The sequence below is a fragment of the Varroa jacobsoni genome, unplaced genomic scaffold (genome assembly GCF_002532875.2).
Source record: "Varroa jacobsoni isolate VJ856 unplaced genomic scaffold, vjacob_1.0 scaffold_1119, whole genome shotgun sequence".
Classification (NCBI taxonomy): Eukaryota; Metazoa; Arthropoda; class Arachnida; order Mesostigmata; family Varroidae; genus Varroa; species Varroa jacobsoni.
The window spans coordinates 98,873-115,927 of NW_019214021.1; the positions used below are offsets into that span (position 1 = coordinate 98,873).

At 42.4% G+C, this 17,055-nt stretch overlaps 2 protein-coding genes across 4 annotated transcripts in view; one reads left to right on the top strand and one right to left on the bottom strand.

Annotated features, from left to right (window-relative positions):
- Positions 1 to 17,055, top strand: part of LOC111266817 (uncharacterized) — a 74,793-nt gene that overhangs the window by 25,662 nt on the left and 32,076 nt on the right. The window contains exons 4-5 of the mRNA XM_022844618.2: positions 4,087 to 4,179; positions 4,362 to 4,563. Of these exons, the coding sequence (XP_022700353.1) occupies positions 4,087 to 4,179; positions 4,362 to 4,563 (295 nt within the window). The remainder of the gene's footprint in view (positions 1 to 4,086; positions 4,180 to 4,361; positions 4,564 to 17,055) is intronic.
- LOC111266820 (uncharacterized) lies at positions 4,963 to 14,611 on the bottom strand. 3 transcript variants are annotated; one of them, XM_022844626.2, is made up of 3 exons: positions 14,102 to 14,611; positions 13,249 to 13,776; positions 4,963 to 8,705 (listed from the first exon to the last, which is right to left on the bottom strand). In XM_022844626.2, exons 2-3 carry the CDS (start codon positions 13,270 to 13,272, stop codon positions 7,905 to 7,907), a joined length of 825 nt encoding a protein of 274 aa, XP_022700361.1. In that variant the 5' UTR covers positions 13,273 to 13,776; positions 14,102 to 14,611; the 3' UTR covers positions 4,963 to 7,904. The 3 variants fall into 3 exon arrangements, with proteins under 3 accessions (XP_022700361.1, XP_086827198.1, XP_022700363.1); XM_086971072.1 differs by lacking the exon at positions 14,102 to 14,611 and having other exon boundaries at positions 13,249 to 13,984; XM_022844628.2 differs by lacking the exons at positions 13,249 to 13,776; positions 14,102 to 14,611 and adding an exon at positions 9,623 to 9,792.

Consider the following 17,055-nt stretch of genomic DNA (forward strand, 5'->3'; position numbering starts at 1 on the left):
TTTCTCCAGCTAGGTAGTTGATAAGTCACATATCTCGAGTAATATATGGGTCGCTTCAAACTTTAGATTAGATAGAGTATTTTAAAGGCGGGTGAAATTTCTGAAAAGCATTGCTGCCTTTTATAGTTCTATTACGATACAAAACAAATGTTGCTCAAATCCAGAAAAACGTCTACTCCTTATTATCCTGATGCGTTACCGAAAGGAACGGTAAAACAATAGCTCTGTCGTTTTCACTCTGGAGAAAGACGCTTCTGGTAGTGGTACGGAAAATGTTGATGAAGTTAGTGCAATAGCCATTATATAGTCAAGCAAATAGGCAGTAATAAGGAAATTAGCTGCGATCGATATTTGACTGCCATACGAATTTGCGCAAACAAGTATACTCGGCCGCGTTCTCATCTGCGGAACTCTAGAGAAACGCAACACAATCGAGCCATTAGAGCTATCGGTCACGAGTGATTGATAGAAACAAAGAATAAATAAAGATGCGAACGTAGTCTGTAGCAAAACCCAAACTGACGCCAAAGGAGGCAATGCTGTATTTTTTTGACTTTGGAATTGAAAAGAAATCGTACATTATGGGTTTCTGCCGGCGAGCAAAGCGATTGATATAAATTTTTCTTGCAAATAGCCAATACGGGTACAACAAACCACTGAGCAAAAATCGACTGGAGGTGATGAGCAAAAAGAACGTCGTTTTTAACCATGATAATACAGCCAGACTACATAACGTCTTTAGCTGTTCGGCAAAAATGAAAAAACTCAAAGAAGAAATTTTAATGGACCTGTCGTATAGCCAGGTCTTGCATCACCAGACCATTGTCTGCCTCAGTCTCTGCAGAACCTCCTTATGGTACTGATTTAATTTGGGTAGACGGGCGCACAAAATGAATCGTTAAAATTTCCTACCCAGAGGTCACAGAAGCTGCATAATAACTGGATTATGATGTCACCAAGGGTGGCAGAAAGTCATCGATCAAGATGGAGTATTTTAAGTTTAGTAATATTATTTCGAAATCAAAAAATAACTGCTTCAACTTTGGCTTGAAAAGGATTGACACTGTTTTTAACAACCCACTCTATTCCCTACAGTACCATAGAGTAAATACGTATTCCCGATTTCTATCTACTGCTTTGAGCTGAAAGAATTTTCAAACTAATTAAGTTAACTCTCCCACCCTTCTCCCTTAATCAAACCCATATAACATTATTCATTATCACAAATCACCGAATATTAGGTAGTTTAAACATGGATGCAGCGCTAGAAACAGGTGCTAACAAAGTAAAGTATTTTAGGTTAGATCATATAACAGCCGATGAGAGACGTGTCCTATTCACGGCTTCGACGGCCTCTTAGGCAAAATGAGAAGCAGTTGTCCTATTGTTATGAATATAAGTACTTTTCTCAACGTGACTCTTATATTGGCTCATAGACTATTATTTCCACTCAGTTCCGTAATATTACGTTCAATCGTTACGGCCAAAGCTTATTGTTAGTTAGGAGAAGGGCTAGCCAGAAGTTGTATACAATACAATAAAAAGAAAGAAAGAAAAAGCCTGCAGGACACACATTTTAACGCTATGAATAATTCATTTCAATGTCGTTTGTTGTTTACTATTACCATTATTGCTACTTCTGTTTTCAGCCTCTACCATCGGTATGGACTGCGAAACCGTCATATAGATGTCATAATTACACGCAAACGAAACTGCATTCGTTGTAGGCGTTAATTCATGATCTTGCTCAGTATAATTTCGGCAAAACGCTAAAATCTCTATATTTATGTAGTTGGAGTACCTTGCAGCCAACAAAAGATTCTACTATTCAAATGTTACTCTTAGATAGAAAGGTAGAAGCTCAATAATGGCGATAATCCTTTTATAGTCGCGTTCTTATTTTGCCGATCACATATAACGATATTCGCGGCATACACCGTCGCTGCTTGTTTCAGTAAAGAAACCGTTACATCACCTTAACACAACGGTAATGTTAGACGCGTCGTCAAAATCTGCACATACATATCTGTATGCAATGTGTGTCGATGTGATGTTAGCAGTCCTGTCCTTTTTGCAGATGGCTGACGGCTCAGACGGCTATCGTTTTTGGCGGCGTTGCCGCCTTTGCCAGTACTGCTATTGCTGCGAATTTCCGCCTGCGTTAGTACTAGAAGTACCGACGCAGTAAGTCAAAACATGGCTCCGAGCGAACTAGCTGTATCCCGCTATACGCACTGGTATCAGGAGGCCGTCAACGGTGTCCGACCGTATATACGTACTTACGTACTAGTAGGACGACGTTGTGGGCGCGAGCTTGCTGTTGACTGCCGTCTACCTAAGTCCGGCCATAGCGTTCGACTATTGGATTCCCAGGGCTGGTCCGCCTGGATGCAGGGGTGCAGACGTTTGGGAAAAACTTATCAGCGCACACCAGACTTCGCACTCGGATGCGCCCGATGTTCATCCCTTTACTTGGACCACCGGTGTTTTTTCTTTTCCCTGCAGATACACTCACACACAGAAGCACTTGTTCAGTCAGCACTCACTAGTTTGACGCCCTTCCGCCCTGTCTCTCTTCTCGATCCTTTTTCTCTCGTGAAGTCGCTTCTCAATCGCTTGCACGAGTTTCTCCCGGCTCACTAGCCTGGTGACGATCCTCCGACAACGGGAAAAGGCCGCTCCGACAGTGAATAATAGGTGCACGACCTACAGCATTCTCCGTCCGTTGCTTGCCCAATTCCCTTTTCTCTTTCTTTGTGCTCACCTTCTTGCCCCGCAAAAGTACAGAAGTGAGGCCGCGTTGTCTGGCATCTGCTGCAGTGCAAAAACTATAGGAAGGCAAGAGGAGTTTCGTCCCTAAGAGGACATACATCTGAAGCAAAATAGTTGTATGCCTCTTTTGGTCTGAGCCGGTGGAAACCGACAAAACTAGTCCTAGTACAACAGTTTGGCCGGCTTGCTGATTCTCACGATACGCAGATGTAACAGGTGAGCACTGCTCTTCACTTGCACGGAATCTACCGGCCCGGTTTTGCACCGTTCGACTCCATGGGAAAACAACTGAGAAAAAAAAACAGCTGTTTTTAGTTGCACATATCTGGTCAAGAAGAGGAGTTAAAGGGCGACCCAGTCTCTGGTTTTCCATGTCTCAGACGGTCGGTTGCCGTCGAGATCTTGTGCAGATCAGAGTAAAAACTGAAGAGATTGGGGGTAGGCGGGGTCCGAGCATGGTGCATCCAGTGGGAAGAGCCAACTCCCAGTAACACGTTTGAGCGGGGCAGTCCACTTGTCCACAGTGTATGTCTAACACGCAGTTAAGCGCAGTAAAAATGAGGTGTTCTTATGAGGAAAGCTTATATACGTATGCCCGGATCTTATTTACATGTGTACATATACCATGCGCGTATTTGTTTTTATAAATAGTTAATTAACAATTAGCCTCCCTATTGGGCTCAGTTCTAACCCGGAAATTCTGTCGAAGAACTCTAAGGATTTCGGTCTACTTCTCTTTACTTTTACTTAGAAGATTCTTGAGTCCAAGTCAGCCTGATTACTATTTACAGTTCGTTGCCCTGTATAGCTCAAGCATACAAGAAGAAAAATGGCGAAGACAAACCTAACAAACAAAATCCTAAAAAGTCTGTTAATGCTTCCCCTACGACCCCAAGGTAAAGTTAGATTCACTCTCGAAAAGTAAAGCAACTAGCCGAAGGATTTATTTTTCTAGGGTCAGCTAAACATTAGGGCTCCTTCTCGATCTGTCCACCATGCCCCTGCTTTTTACCATTCGTCAGTCTAGCGAAATTCGCTTCCACATAACATCCAGGAAGCTGACCGACCCTATGCAAAGATAAAACGCAGTCGGTTCGAAACGTAGAACAAGTCAGAACATATAAAAATACTTTCGCATGTTGTGTTCGGTGCTGATATTATATACGGTTTCAATATGGAATATGTTCAATATGATCATTTTGGACGTCTCCAAAAAAGTATCACAGAAAAGTATTATTATTCCTCTTTAACTCGCACAGCTAATGTAAACCTCATCAATTATACGTTGTTTTTACTCGTCATGTTGAATTTCAGTTCACGCAGCTACGCAAGGAGGCGTCGGATGTTGATGCGGAGGCGTCCATTGTGTCTGCGGCACTCATGTGTTACTCGTGGGGTTGCCAAAAGGTACAATTCTTAGTACCTGATATGAAATAAAAAATATAGAATATAGGTAAATGAGAAACTAATCACGAGTTAAGTAGGGGTCGTATAAATTCTATGTCTATACCTATAATTCTATGCCATTTTAATTTGAAAAGCATTTTCTTCATTGCGAACGTTCAAATACAACCTTAACTTATTAATAGGTCGTAGAGCTAATGCGAGAGGTCGAGCCCTCGGGAGGAGCCGCGAGCGACGACCCTGAAGATGATTCGTCGACAGATGTCAGCGCCGGTTACCACTCTGATTCCGACTCGAATTGTACTCGTTCCAACTGTTTGCTCTACAGCGCGGCGCCACAGACAGCGAGCAGCGCAGGCTCAGGAAACCGCGGTACCACCCCTCACGGTATGTCAATTCCGCCCTTTGTCCAACACCCGTGAGTTATATCTACTTAAGATCCTTGTCATTACCATTTACGAGCGTGGCAAGCCACCAACAACCGCACTAAAATCAAATACAACAGGATGAACATTGATCCGATACACCGACAGATTTTCTTTTAATCTACAGAAATATAACACAAGGTTATTCATTAAAGACAGCGAATATATCTTGAGGAACGTATTTTGAGATACTTATTTCTGCATATTTTTTAGCGCTTTAAGGGATTTACTATAGAGAAAAGCAAGTTATCGTGAATGCATTTTGGAACTTAGGCGCGACAACCCGCGAACTGTAAATATTTAAGTCATTGCGTTATTTGTCAGGTTTGATGGTAAATTAATATTAACAGGCAACGGCACATAAATCGTAACTTTTTTTTATGCTTTATTTATAAGGCTGTACCGAAATAGACACAGATCTTTCAACAATTTTTTGTCGTAAACTGGAAGTGTCATTTTTGACAGTCATATTCATTCAACATAACGATTACTCAACGCGATTGGTGCTTCAATTCAAGTTGTAAACGGCTCGTTTTAAAAGTTCCTTTTGCAACTGCCTTTTCGATAAAAATACGAAGCGAACGTTATCAATCTGGGCTATTCGGCGGCCATAGGTTCTTGGTCTTGAATATGGTTTTATTCTCAAGCAGTCAACCCTGCACGAGCTGGCTTGTTGGAAGACCTATGGTCTACCTTCGGACATTGCAGCTGTACAAGGATGCACCCCACTTTGCAAAACAAGCGGATAATACGTTCGTTTTATTACAAGGACTAGGGTGGCATGACGAATTTTTCTATGGGCATCGTACATAGAACATGAACTTCGGCCGAAAATAGACTTTTCCCAACTATAGGCGCATACCATAGATCATGAGTAATAAATCATCTAGGGTTCATTTTTACATTGGAAATTTTTAAAAAAAATTGCTTATAGAAGATCGAAAACGACCTGCTGCTTTTTGAGAAAAAAACTGAGTAGTAAACAACACCGGTCGAGTCCTCCGGTTTTATTGTCCCCGGAAAGCATCCGCCAGACTTCTATGACATATAACATACGCCTGAGGTCTTAACACCTCACGCTCAGTCACATAAAATTTCTTTACATTAATAATTAGAAATGCACCTTCGGGCAGTAATGATTAATTTTGAGGCCCGCATTATCATTTCTTTGTTGTAGATTATATGTTGACCTGTACTGGAACATGCCCTTTTCCTTTTTCCGCAGCTTCGACACGGTGATCTGTCGATTTTGAGTGAACCAAAAGGGTTTGTGTAGAACGCAAAGATTGGATAACAGCTGATCTTCACCCCAATTTCAGAAATAACGTATGGTTGCTGTTCACAACGAATTTGCTGTTTGGTCGTGGAAAGAAATGGTTTTTGTGTGCTGTCAGAAGTAGCGGATGAACGCATGCCCGTTACCCCACTAAGTTTGTCCTAATTTAAGCGCCTCTCGTATATAGCCTTTGAAGATTTCTTGACAAGCGGCACGTATTAGTTTTCGAATAAACAGTCGTCTTAGAATCCAGCTTGTTTGTTTCACTTGCCTAGCATTGAGTCGATAATCCTACCGTTTTACTAGAAACAACACGCGAAAATCAGTGGCAGTAACATGTTTAAGTGTCAAAACTTTTCTATTGGCTTCTAGTATTGCAATCTGTTTGGCGCAGGGCAAAAATCTTCCAACACTAATGGCTACGCCAATGTTAGGACCCGTAACGGAGTGGGGATACCTTTCAATGTGTTAAGAGTTTCTGATTCAGTATCATTCCCCTTTGTCAAAGGCACAGCCCGATACGCTAATATTATAACGCAAATATCACTGGGTGTCAACTGGACATCAAATATACAACCTCATGGTTGGGTGTCAAGCGCTGCATTATATTACCAGTGCAGATTTGAATTGACAACTCGTTTTGCTAAATTGCGATACATCGTCAGTATCTGTCTTTATACCTATAAATGTTCATTTCCGCGGCATGATAACAGCTCTAAGTTAATTCCATCCGCGCAAGCCAGACTAGCTAGTCAATAGTTTCAGTGATCTTTGATTCCACTGCGTTTTTATATAAAGAGCATTTCTGATTCGGATTTTTCCTCTTCACCTTCCGAGACAAGTACAATATTAGCGTTTTTTTTTTTGCCTTCCTTCAGAAGCACCCACAGACAAAATATTCGTATAGCCTGCGGATAGCGAAAACGCATGTGTCATTTTAGTTCATGAACAGGTCCTTAGTGTTAACGCTCCATGAAGCGTGTGAATTTGGTCCCACGATTGCGTTCGGCCCTCGTGCGCCTTACCGATAATCAATCAAGTCTCTGATACGAGGAGTTCTATATCAATACTCCGGCCAGTAGTTCCCGTTTCTCGCTACCTGCGTTTCCGCCTCAGTCACGATGCAGCACTGAAAACTCAAGGTTGATCCTTGTGTTCCTTCTATGTTCGTTTCACGGCCTAAAGGCATCTAGGACCTCGTTCCGTTTCATAAGCACTTTAAGTTGGCACTGTCGATCCTCGCAGCAGCTGCCCGTTCGCTTTTTCCCCACAACCTTTACTTTACTCCTACTTGAACATTTTCAGTACTCACTCAGCAAAATTCGATGCTCCGGTGAGTGAAGTCCTTTAACTACTCACTTCTTTATACGAGGTAGTTTCCAGGTCAGAACGGAAGCAGCAATGACTTTCCATAGTTCACTGTAGCCCATGCCAACAATCGAAGAAGAGCAAATTGTTATGACCTTTAACTTAGTAAGTCACTTAGAACGAGCATGTTGGCAAGGGATGCATATACGGAGTATAAAAACAAGGAATAATGATAAGAGTATAAAAGAGATAATACTTACGACATTAAAATTTAGTTATATTATTGAATACATGAATATTGTTATGTTTGCTTGAAACGAAAGGGTCATGGCCTATCAACCACAGTAAAGACATAGTTCCACTGTGTCATAATACGTGTACGAATCCTTGCAGATGAATGAGTTAAGTTCAGCGTATTCAAAATTGTCAAGATCATTGTATAAAGACAAATATCAGAAACTCAAAAACAATTTGTAAATAAAAAAATACGTTTCCCGCATATCCATGCGTGTATATCTATCTATTACCCCAATACACATCTATTCATATTGACACTTATATAGATTATTCCTGTCTGTTCCTGCTTGATTTTTATACAAACGCTTTTATGTGCAAAAAAATATATGTGCATTCACATATAGGTAGTTCTTTATAGACAGATATTATCACAGGGCTATCTGATACTCGTCGTCCCCGGTTAGGTTCGAGAAGCGACAAATTTAATAATGCCCTTGGGCTGGAGCGGCGATAGCTGCTTTGGCTGCAGGGGCGGCTAATGTCTTGGTGGCGTATCCGTACGAATCAACGGAGGCAGCCGTGACAGCGGGGGAGGCAACAGCCATCTTACTGATGAGCGCAGTATATGCTACCTGGTCATAAGTTGGTGCGTTGTGAGCATATCCGTATGAAGCTACACGAGCAGCAGTCGTTGCCTTGGCAACAGGTGTACCATGAGCATAGCCATACGCGGGGGTATGAGTAGCATAACTGTATGAAGCCACAGGGGCGGCGAAGCTGGTCCTGGTCAGGGGTGCAGGAAAAGCGGGAGTGCCATAACCGTCAGCCGGAGCGGCCAAGGCGGGAACTGCGTAGCTGGTGTAAGCGGTCTGCGCGGCGATGGTCGCCTTATCTGTGCTGGGAACAGCATGCGCGTATCCGTAAGCGGGGGCGGCGATAGCGCCTTTCGTGACAGGAGCAGTTTGTGTATATGCGCGTTGTTCGTATGTGACGGATTTAGCGATAGGGGCGTAGTTCGCTACGGAAGAGCGGGTAATAGCCGGAGCCGCAAATCCATAAACAGGGACAGCGGTTGCTGCCTTGGCAACAGGAGCGGCACGGGCATAATCGTAAGCTGGGGTAGGAAACGTCTTAGCAGCAGCAACGTACTCGTGCGAAGCAACCGGAACAGCAGCGACGGGGGCTGCTAAATGAGCAGCTCCATAGGCGGGAGCAGTAACAAGTCCTTCATAGGCAACGCCTCCGGCCTGGACGGCAGCGAACAAGAAGGCGACTACGACAAACTGGAAACAGAGAACAGATTAAAAATTGTCATTGAAAATATAGAAACACACCCTTGAAATTGAGGATCAGCTTTTTAAGGTACGTGGTACACAAGACAGCTGCGGTACTGTTTTGAAACTGGGGCAAAACTAGCTAGCCCAGAGCAGACCGTATCACGTGCAATGTAGAGAAGAACTACGCGGTACGAGCGAAGCTAAATAAAGGCGGAAGCGTTTTTGTGCAACGAGGCATTTTTGCATGTATCTGTATACAGGGTGGATTACGTTTCTAGGTAGCTAGTTAGTCTGACAGAAGGTGGCGTTTGCATAGGAAGAAGGTTGAGGGAACTAAAGATAAGAGACGATGCAAACTCGCTCTTCCTTGTCGCTGGTCTTGAAACTATTGCTGTAACCGATCTCTTGAAAAGAATATCATCATAGATTATAATATGAGCAGAAATATGGAAAAAGAATAAGGTATAAACGCTAAGAATCTAATGCTTGCGCAAGCGATTAATTAGGCGTCGAAAACAGAAACTACAGTCTGAGAACACCCAACGGGGAGCAAACGTTCAAAGTACGGTTTAGGTTAGTACTATTATATCTGCCGAGAGATAAACACTTGTAAGTTTTCATTCCTTTCAACCCACCAATAGTGTTAAAATAGGAAACACAAGCGAAAATACCGTCGTTGAAGGTTAGGGAAAACACATGGCCCGAAAGGAAAGCCAGTGTGTCCTTGAGAGACCCACTGGACTAGAATCAGCGGAATGAGTTGCTAAAGGTTTACCACTTCGTATTGTACATATCCAGTCAGTACGTCATGCACATTAGAGTTGTACACATCGCTCTATCATAGTTAGGTTGTTTAACGGGGGCCATAGGGGGCATGGCCAGTTCAAAAAAACAGAAAGTCGATCTGCACTCAGCGTACTTACAGCGGTCATGGCTGTACTTATCTCTTACTCTATGAATTCGCTTCTCTTGCTTGTTAACTGATTACTATGGCTACTAAAGCTGTCGTTTTGTTGACGTGTCGACCTGCGACCAACAACTTGTGTCCCGCGGTCAGATGATAGGGGCCCTAAATAGGAAAAACAACCGGCCCCTCGCCCTCCGCCCACGGGCTATGCGAGTATCGCCTTACGCATATCCACTTACTCGCCTCCGCCACAGAAGGAATCAATGTAACAAAGAAATGTGCGGGAAGTGTTGGCCGCTGGCAAACGCGTCGCTGTTCTTAGTACACGCTCTGTGTGGATCAGTGCACACTCCCATGATAAACAACTCTACTACCCCGCACAAATTGTGCAGGACAGGCTACCGCAGTCAAACAGCCGACAATTCAAATTAGGGATTATATATTTATCCATATAAATATTTTTGCGCATTAAACAAACGATCGAGCCTTTCCAATCGTTACCCGCTAGTTTACTTTCACCGCTGGTAATTGGTTTATCATCGATAGCTTACGTGCATCGATTTTTTTGCATTAACTTAGCAAAAATAATGTATAGGAACATTTATTTATTTATTATTTTTCCATAAAAATTCGAAATTTCACAGAAAGATGCCGTAAGAAAGAATTTAATTCTTAGATGGGCATGCACTAATAATTTTTTATTTCTATAATGAACTTCACTCAGAGTTTGGAATCGAAAGAAAATAATTATAACCACTACAAGCCGTGTTAGGCAATGACAGCGTCCTAAATAGAGCAGCCGTAGATGGACGTGAAATTCCCAGGGAAAATTTCGTGCAATTAAGAGAAGTCAAGCTCGACAAGTAGCCGCTCACCTTTATGTCCTGCCTACAGTTACAAACTTGGGAAGTTTGCATCCTAAGTCTCTTGTGAATACAATGTTTAGTCATTTGTGTAAAGCGGTTTCAGGCAGCTACAGGGTTGAATTCGCGCACGAACCTTATTTTTATATACCGTATAAAGGCACATATAGCATGTGTCTGCATGACTGTACGTAAATCTCTTGAGACCACTTCGAGAGAATAGCCTTTCTACTGAATTAGAAGATGACAATCTAGAAATGGCACGAGACAATAAGATGGGTGTACGCCCAAAAACGGCGTGATTTAGTAATTTGTCGAAGACATTTGTTGGATCTTGTGAGTAATAGGAGCAGATTTTAACCCAATGAGGTTAATTTACAGTCTACAAATTAACCTTGCCTCAGGGAATCCTGCCTGAAGCTGACTCAGCATCCAGTGCGCGAAAGCACTCCGGTAAGGCTAGCACCAGCGGAGTCCATTGTCGTGCAATGACTGCACGGTCTCTTACTGCAACGAGTGTTAATAAAGGTAAAACTAACAAGATCGTCTTCAGGAGAAATCGGTCGCCCGAGTGTCCAGTACAAACTGAATGGTTATATATGTACTCATCAAATTGAATCATATATTGCTACATATTGTTAGATAAAGCGTCTGTGTGCGCGCAGCAACAATTATCAACCACTTGACTATGAATGGACAAGATACAGTTGACGCTACTGCTGTTTGAGACGGACGCTTTACACCCCCTAAATAAGCTCGGAAAACTTCCTAGACAAAACACTATTTTTGGGTGATGATTGCGACCGTCAATAATCTCGACTTGTCGACTCGTCACAAATTGAATGAACTAGAACGACGGCGGGTCCGGTTAGTTCTGTGAAGTCAACCGTTTTTAAAAGCACCTCAGCCAATGTCGTCGGGCTGAAGGCAGCCAATCAGTCGAGCACAACAGATGTGCACAATATCGTACCGAACACAGTAGCGACTACTATTCTATCTGTTTAATATCAGAGACTATACATCGGTTGACCTCTGATAAAGTGATAAGACAAAATATCGAAGTATGCCAAGTTAATGAATCATATATTACGTCTATGTATCGCATACAAACGTCTCGTTCGATACACGCGATTGATATCCAGTAGCACCGGGCGAATGAACTAAACCTATTGGGTCGGAATGATTTGTTTGGAGGTGCCGGGGGGAAACATTGTAACGGTTATTGTGATAACGTGACTCACAATTGGTCCGTTATCTTCTTTCTGTTCAGGCTAGAAGTACCAGGGTTACTACTATCCGCATGGCAGTAATAATAACAATATGGCCTAAAGGTGCAAAACGACATCTGATTGGCCTGAAATGCTGCTATTAGGATTACTGTTTTGACGGCAGTTGACATATGTGCATATTGTGATCCGTTTATATAACAGCAACCTAAAATTCGTTTCCCTCACCAATGATTTAAGCTGTTTATATGCTGGATAAATAAACCGTCGTCTGGTAGTCTTCTTCATTGCGGCTTTCCTTAGCCGGAAAGAAAAGGCACCCATCGATCTTCGGGCCAGTGACTCTAGCGAACATTTGCTATGTCTCAATGACCATTTGGATAGAAGCATATTTTTTTACTCCTTATCGAATAATACCATGGACAGAACCGTATCGCACAGATAAACAAATTATAAACTCAACACAATCTTGTTTCGATCATTATGACTATTACTGTAATTAGAATATACATATTGTATTGTATAGGCTGACTTTATAATGACTCAGTTTCGTATTGCCTCGGATGCGGTAGAACGAATGCCACCGGAGCTATCGTGTAGGGCTGCATGCAGGCATATTTGTATTGGTTGTAATTGGTTCTGCGACAGAAAGCTGCGATGAACTTGTACAAAAGTGCGATATTTCCAAATACAGGTACATTTTTAGAAGCTTTTCATTTACGCGACGCTTGTAACCCACAAACTCGTATCTTCAAACTTAGCTGTTTATTAATGAAGCGGGTGATGTTTCCAGTTGTGCATAACTTCCAAGCCAATCAACTTCGAATGTCACCTGTCTACTAGTACTTATGAGGTCTTTGGCACATTCTTTATTCAGGCATTACGTATTTGTCTAATTGAAATTCAACTGGGATTTCGTAAACAAAACTATGCGCTTCTTTTACTTCCATATTACGAATTTCCAGACCTGACAATATGTTACTAGTATGAAACGCAACTTCGTGTATAGCTAAATCGAAGACTTTTTCAATCTCGGCTGCCGAATCTAACAACTGTCGCCCGAGGTTTAGCTGGTAAGGCTTTCGTAGTGCCACAGCTCAGCAAGATCTTGAATTCGGTAATTCTATTTGGCTCTCATCTAAATCAATAAGGCTTCTTTTCGTTCCATGCGCTTTCCTGAAATGTTTGATGGTCATCGCCGTTCGATTTCATCGGCTATATCGTTACGTTTCTAACAAATGAATCTACGACCAAGCCACGCACTGGGGTTGGATCTAGAAAAAAATACGACGATTGGTACAACCGCGCCTGAATATGAACGACAACGAAACGCTTGTCAAACCACTGTAATTCGTTACTTTGCCGGGACGAATCTAAGAGACGCTTTCGGTCAACGGTGGCCCAATCTTATTCGATAAGCCGTCGTCTTAAGCTGCAAATTAATAACTTCGACCAAAGCATCATAAAAGAACTAAAGCCATTCCGTTGAACTAGGCAAGCCTTCGACAGTTCATGCTATGGGCACTTAGAAAACAAATAAAATATGACCTTACCTCATCATGCGTACGACCACACATTACAATCGTTATCAGGTACAAGCGCAACAAACATCGCTACCTAGCTAGGTAGCGATGTTTTGTTGCGCTTTCGTTTGATGAGGGAATAGTAGAAGACCCAGGCGTCGGTAATAACGCACATTTCTAGCGTTCAGTTACTGTTTTTACCGTTACGGCGACTACTACCAGAGCCTACGGTCGAAGCAATGCGACCGAACGCTGCAGTATTTTACGACAAATAACATATAACACGGCCGGCCGACGCTACATTGAGACACAAGGCGCGACGTAGGTAGACAACGTCTGTTCGGTTATTACTCGTGAAAGATCTGAACCGATCAAAGTGAAATGATTATACTGGACGAAACGCAACGCCTCTAGATATCCGTCACCGGAAGCTGACTGCAATTTGGTGACACGGGCCATATCGCCCAACACAACCTCCTCCCAAATCTCCGTCAGGTCCTTCTCCTCCCGCGCGACTGCGGACGATAACACGAACACCGCCTAGTCCTGCTGTTGCTCCTACAATTGAAATAAAAAAAGGTTATGAAGGCCGATACATGTGTTCACCGTTGTCATTATTCCCAGGATGACTATTTTCATTGATCATTATTAGTGAACTTTGAGCCGATGAAGCTACAGTTGCCGTCATTAGAAATGGATTAAAGAAGATCAATATGCGGTAGTGGAGCTTGTCGGATTATACGATATCCCAGCTGAGACAAATATGGCAAGGTATGGACTTCGCGTTTTGCTTTCCATATTTTCGTTTTCGATTACATTTTACGATATTAATATTCAGCTGATTTATATGCTTAGATTTTGTCAAAAATTGCAACTCACTCACCAAGAAGCTACATATAGCTATCAGCAGTGATACGGATCAGGCTAAACGCGATACGCCTCCTACAGCCGGAAAATTGCTGGCATCGAAGGGAGCGCAGAAACACAACGAAGATGCACGGAGTGACCACACCAACAAACGAATCGATGCCACCCCTCATATCACTTAGTCCTGTTCACTGTGAGAAATTGGTTTAAACGGTGGCAAATTTATTCTGGTATTTCTACGTCGATATGGATGACCTTTCTTTTTGAGCATTCTTCATTAAAGTTCATGATTGAGGGAACGTTGCTCAAACGATGATCAAAGCTATCGTTTAAGGATCGTGTGTTTCGACAACTGACTGACTATATGTAGTGTCTAAGATATGCAGTTGGATACTGGACGCTAGAGACGCCACAGTGGGTCTCATTGTCAGACGACACGATTGATGTCCTGCCTTTATTGCTTGTAGTTATCGCACTGTACAGATCAGCGAGACTGTATAATAAAAGTTACGTCGAGTGGCCTATCAATAAGTTGCCAGATGAGCAATTAGTTTCATGGTTATTGTTATTGTTGTTACCACCATGCTTGTACGATCCGGTTTGGGTATTGGTTTTCCAGCTCGCTAGCAATGGCTAAACTGCTTGTCACATGGTCGCGAAAAGGAGAGCCGTTACGAATGGGCTGTTACAATATGTCTATTGAATCTGAATAGAATTGAACGCATTGTGTTCTTTGTTTTCTAAAGTGTGTTCCATACAAGTTTCCTCCTAAGATTGAGCGTTTTTTTAATTGTGTGTATTCACGCGTATTGGATTTACACATATGTATGCTAGAGCAGCAGCAGCAGCAGCAGCAGCAGCAGCAGCAGCCATGAGCGTCAGCTAAAGTAATTACACTGAAAAAGCAGCCATCTTTAATATAGGTTCGTCAGAAACGTTTTCCGTTTGCGGTCGTGTGTAGTCATCAGCCGAAATAATTGGGCATCATTGTTGTAAGATATAAGAAAACTACTATAGGGGCATTATATCGAGCGCTTGTTATTTTAGAGGTGTCCCTATGCTGCGGTGAGATCTGCTGCCTTGCCAACGACGCTGACAGCTCTGCAGCGGCCAAATAATAACAACCTTAGCAAATGCAGCAATAGCAGCTGGAGGACCAATGAAGCCAAAGGCGTCCAAGTGGGTCAGTAAAGCTGCTGCTGGTGATACCGGTTCTATTAGCGTCGTGGTAGCCGCCGCTTTCTGTAATCTGTCAAAGCAACAACTACATACAAATGTATGTACGTACGTATGTATGTATGTAGCTGGTCGGCTGGCTACACTTGTCGGTGTCATTTCGGTTAGTCGACCTTCCTGCGGAAAAACGCGGTCCTGTTTCAGCTTATTACCAGTAAGATAATCATGTATACATTTACCCTCAGTAATGTGCTATCCATTGCTATCTACCTATTTTTGTTAGTCCATTAGAGTTGAGTTTGCTCAATTTCGATTGCTGTTACTCTGGCATACAATGACGTACCAACCATTCATTCTCATGCGGCAATTCCTAGCTCAAATCTGAACAAAATCTGCCCACTAGTTCAGTACCCGTAGGACGACACTTCGGTCCTATAGTACAATGTCATTCGATTAGGACAAATGTGTTCTTTAAACTGACGCCATTGTAGTGTGTTACAGCGTCAAACTTTTTCATCGCTCAAACCCACCCAGTCTCTATAATCGCTACGGTGTTATCGCTATTACTGATAGGATCGTTGGCAAACGTTTAGCGAGCGCCAGTGCTCACTGATTTAGTCGAGCTTATGGTGACATCTTACATCGTCCTAACGACAACTAGACACCGCTAAAAACCTACATAGGATTCAGCCTATCTAGAAGCCTTGCTAACGATTTAGTTTCGCGTTTGACAGTCCGACGGGCAGACGTTAAGTAAATATCCGGACTGATGTAACAATCAAAAACATAAGGACAGGTGGCGATTTCTCTCCCTGCAATGTAGGATTTTTCCAACACGGTGGTGGAGATAGATACAGATGCTTGTACATTTGTGTAGGTATAGATACGTAGACGGATGAAATCGATAGGTTTGCATTGTTGCCTTTGTTTTTTTTACCCATTTTTAGCTACGTCACTTGCAAGGACCTTGTCTACATGACACTGGCGTAGTTAGTAATACCTAGGAGGATTTCTAATTATAGAATACATCTCACTATTGTCATATCGGTGTCGTCGGAAATTAGCTCAACTTAAGACACCAACTGTAACAAGTGCTATAAATAAGGCGTCAAAAACCAATGTGAGGTAAATTATTAGCGAAACCCTCATAGCGCATAAAAATACATGTATTAATCGCTATCGTAACTACTACTATGGGTTTATGTGCGGACAGGCGGAGAGATAAAGTATCCGGGAGACGATTCAAATAACAAATAGCGTACGAAGGTTTGTTTGGAATTGTCTAATCTCCTACAAAGGCTCCTTATGACGATAGCCCGTTATAGAACCTGGTAGCAGCTGTTGTCCTCTCCGGGAAAGAATCAAACAAGGCATACGAAGCCAGCTGTCCATCAGATATTCATCGTCGACGATTGGCCAAAAATTATTATGTCGGTTTTTTTTATCGGGAACTCAGCTCGTGAATAATGATTTCTTACATTACAGCAAAAGTGTCTCGTAATTGTCGATTTGGAAAAGGAATTTATTTAAGCTACGCATGACTGTTCGGTCAAGTCTTCATATAATTTTCTCGCGAAGGCATTTAATATCATTATTATTATTATTATTATTATTACCCTTAATTGAAACACCTACGTTTTTATTGTTATATTATTAAACGTCGGATATTCTAGCTATCTACGTGCTGCTAACCTGCTATACGTTATGGAACGCAGCTTTGAGATTTTCCGCTAAGTAACTGCACGTTTCGACGCTTGAAAGCTGCTTGAGCTAGGCAAGAATACAACAGAGGAG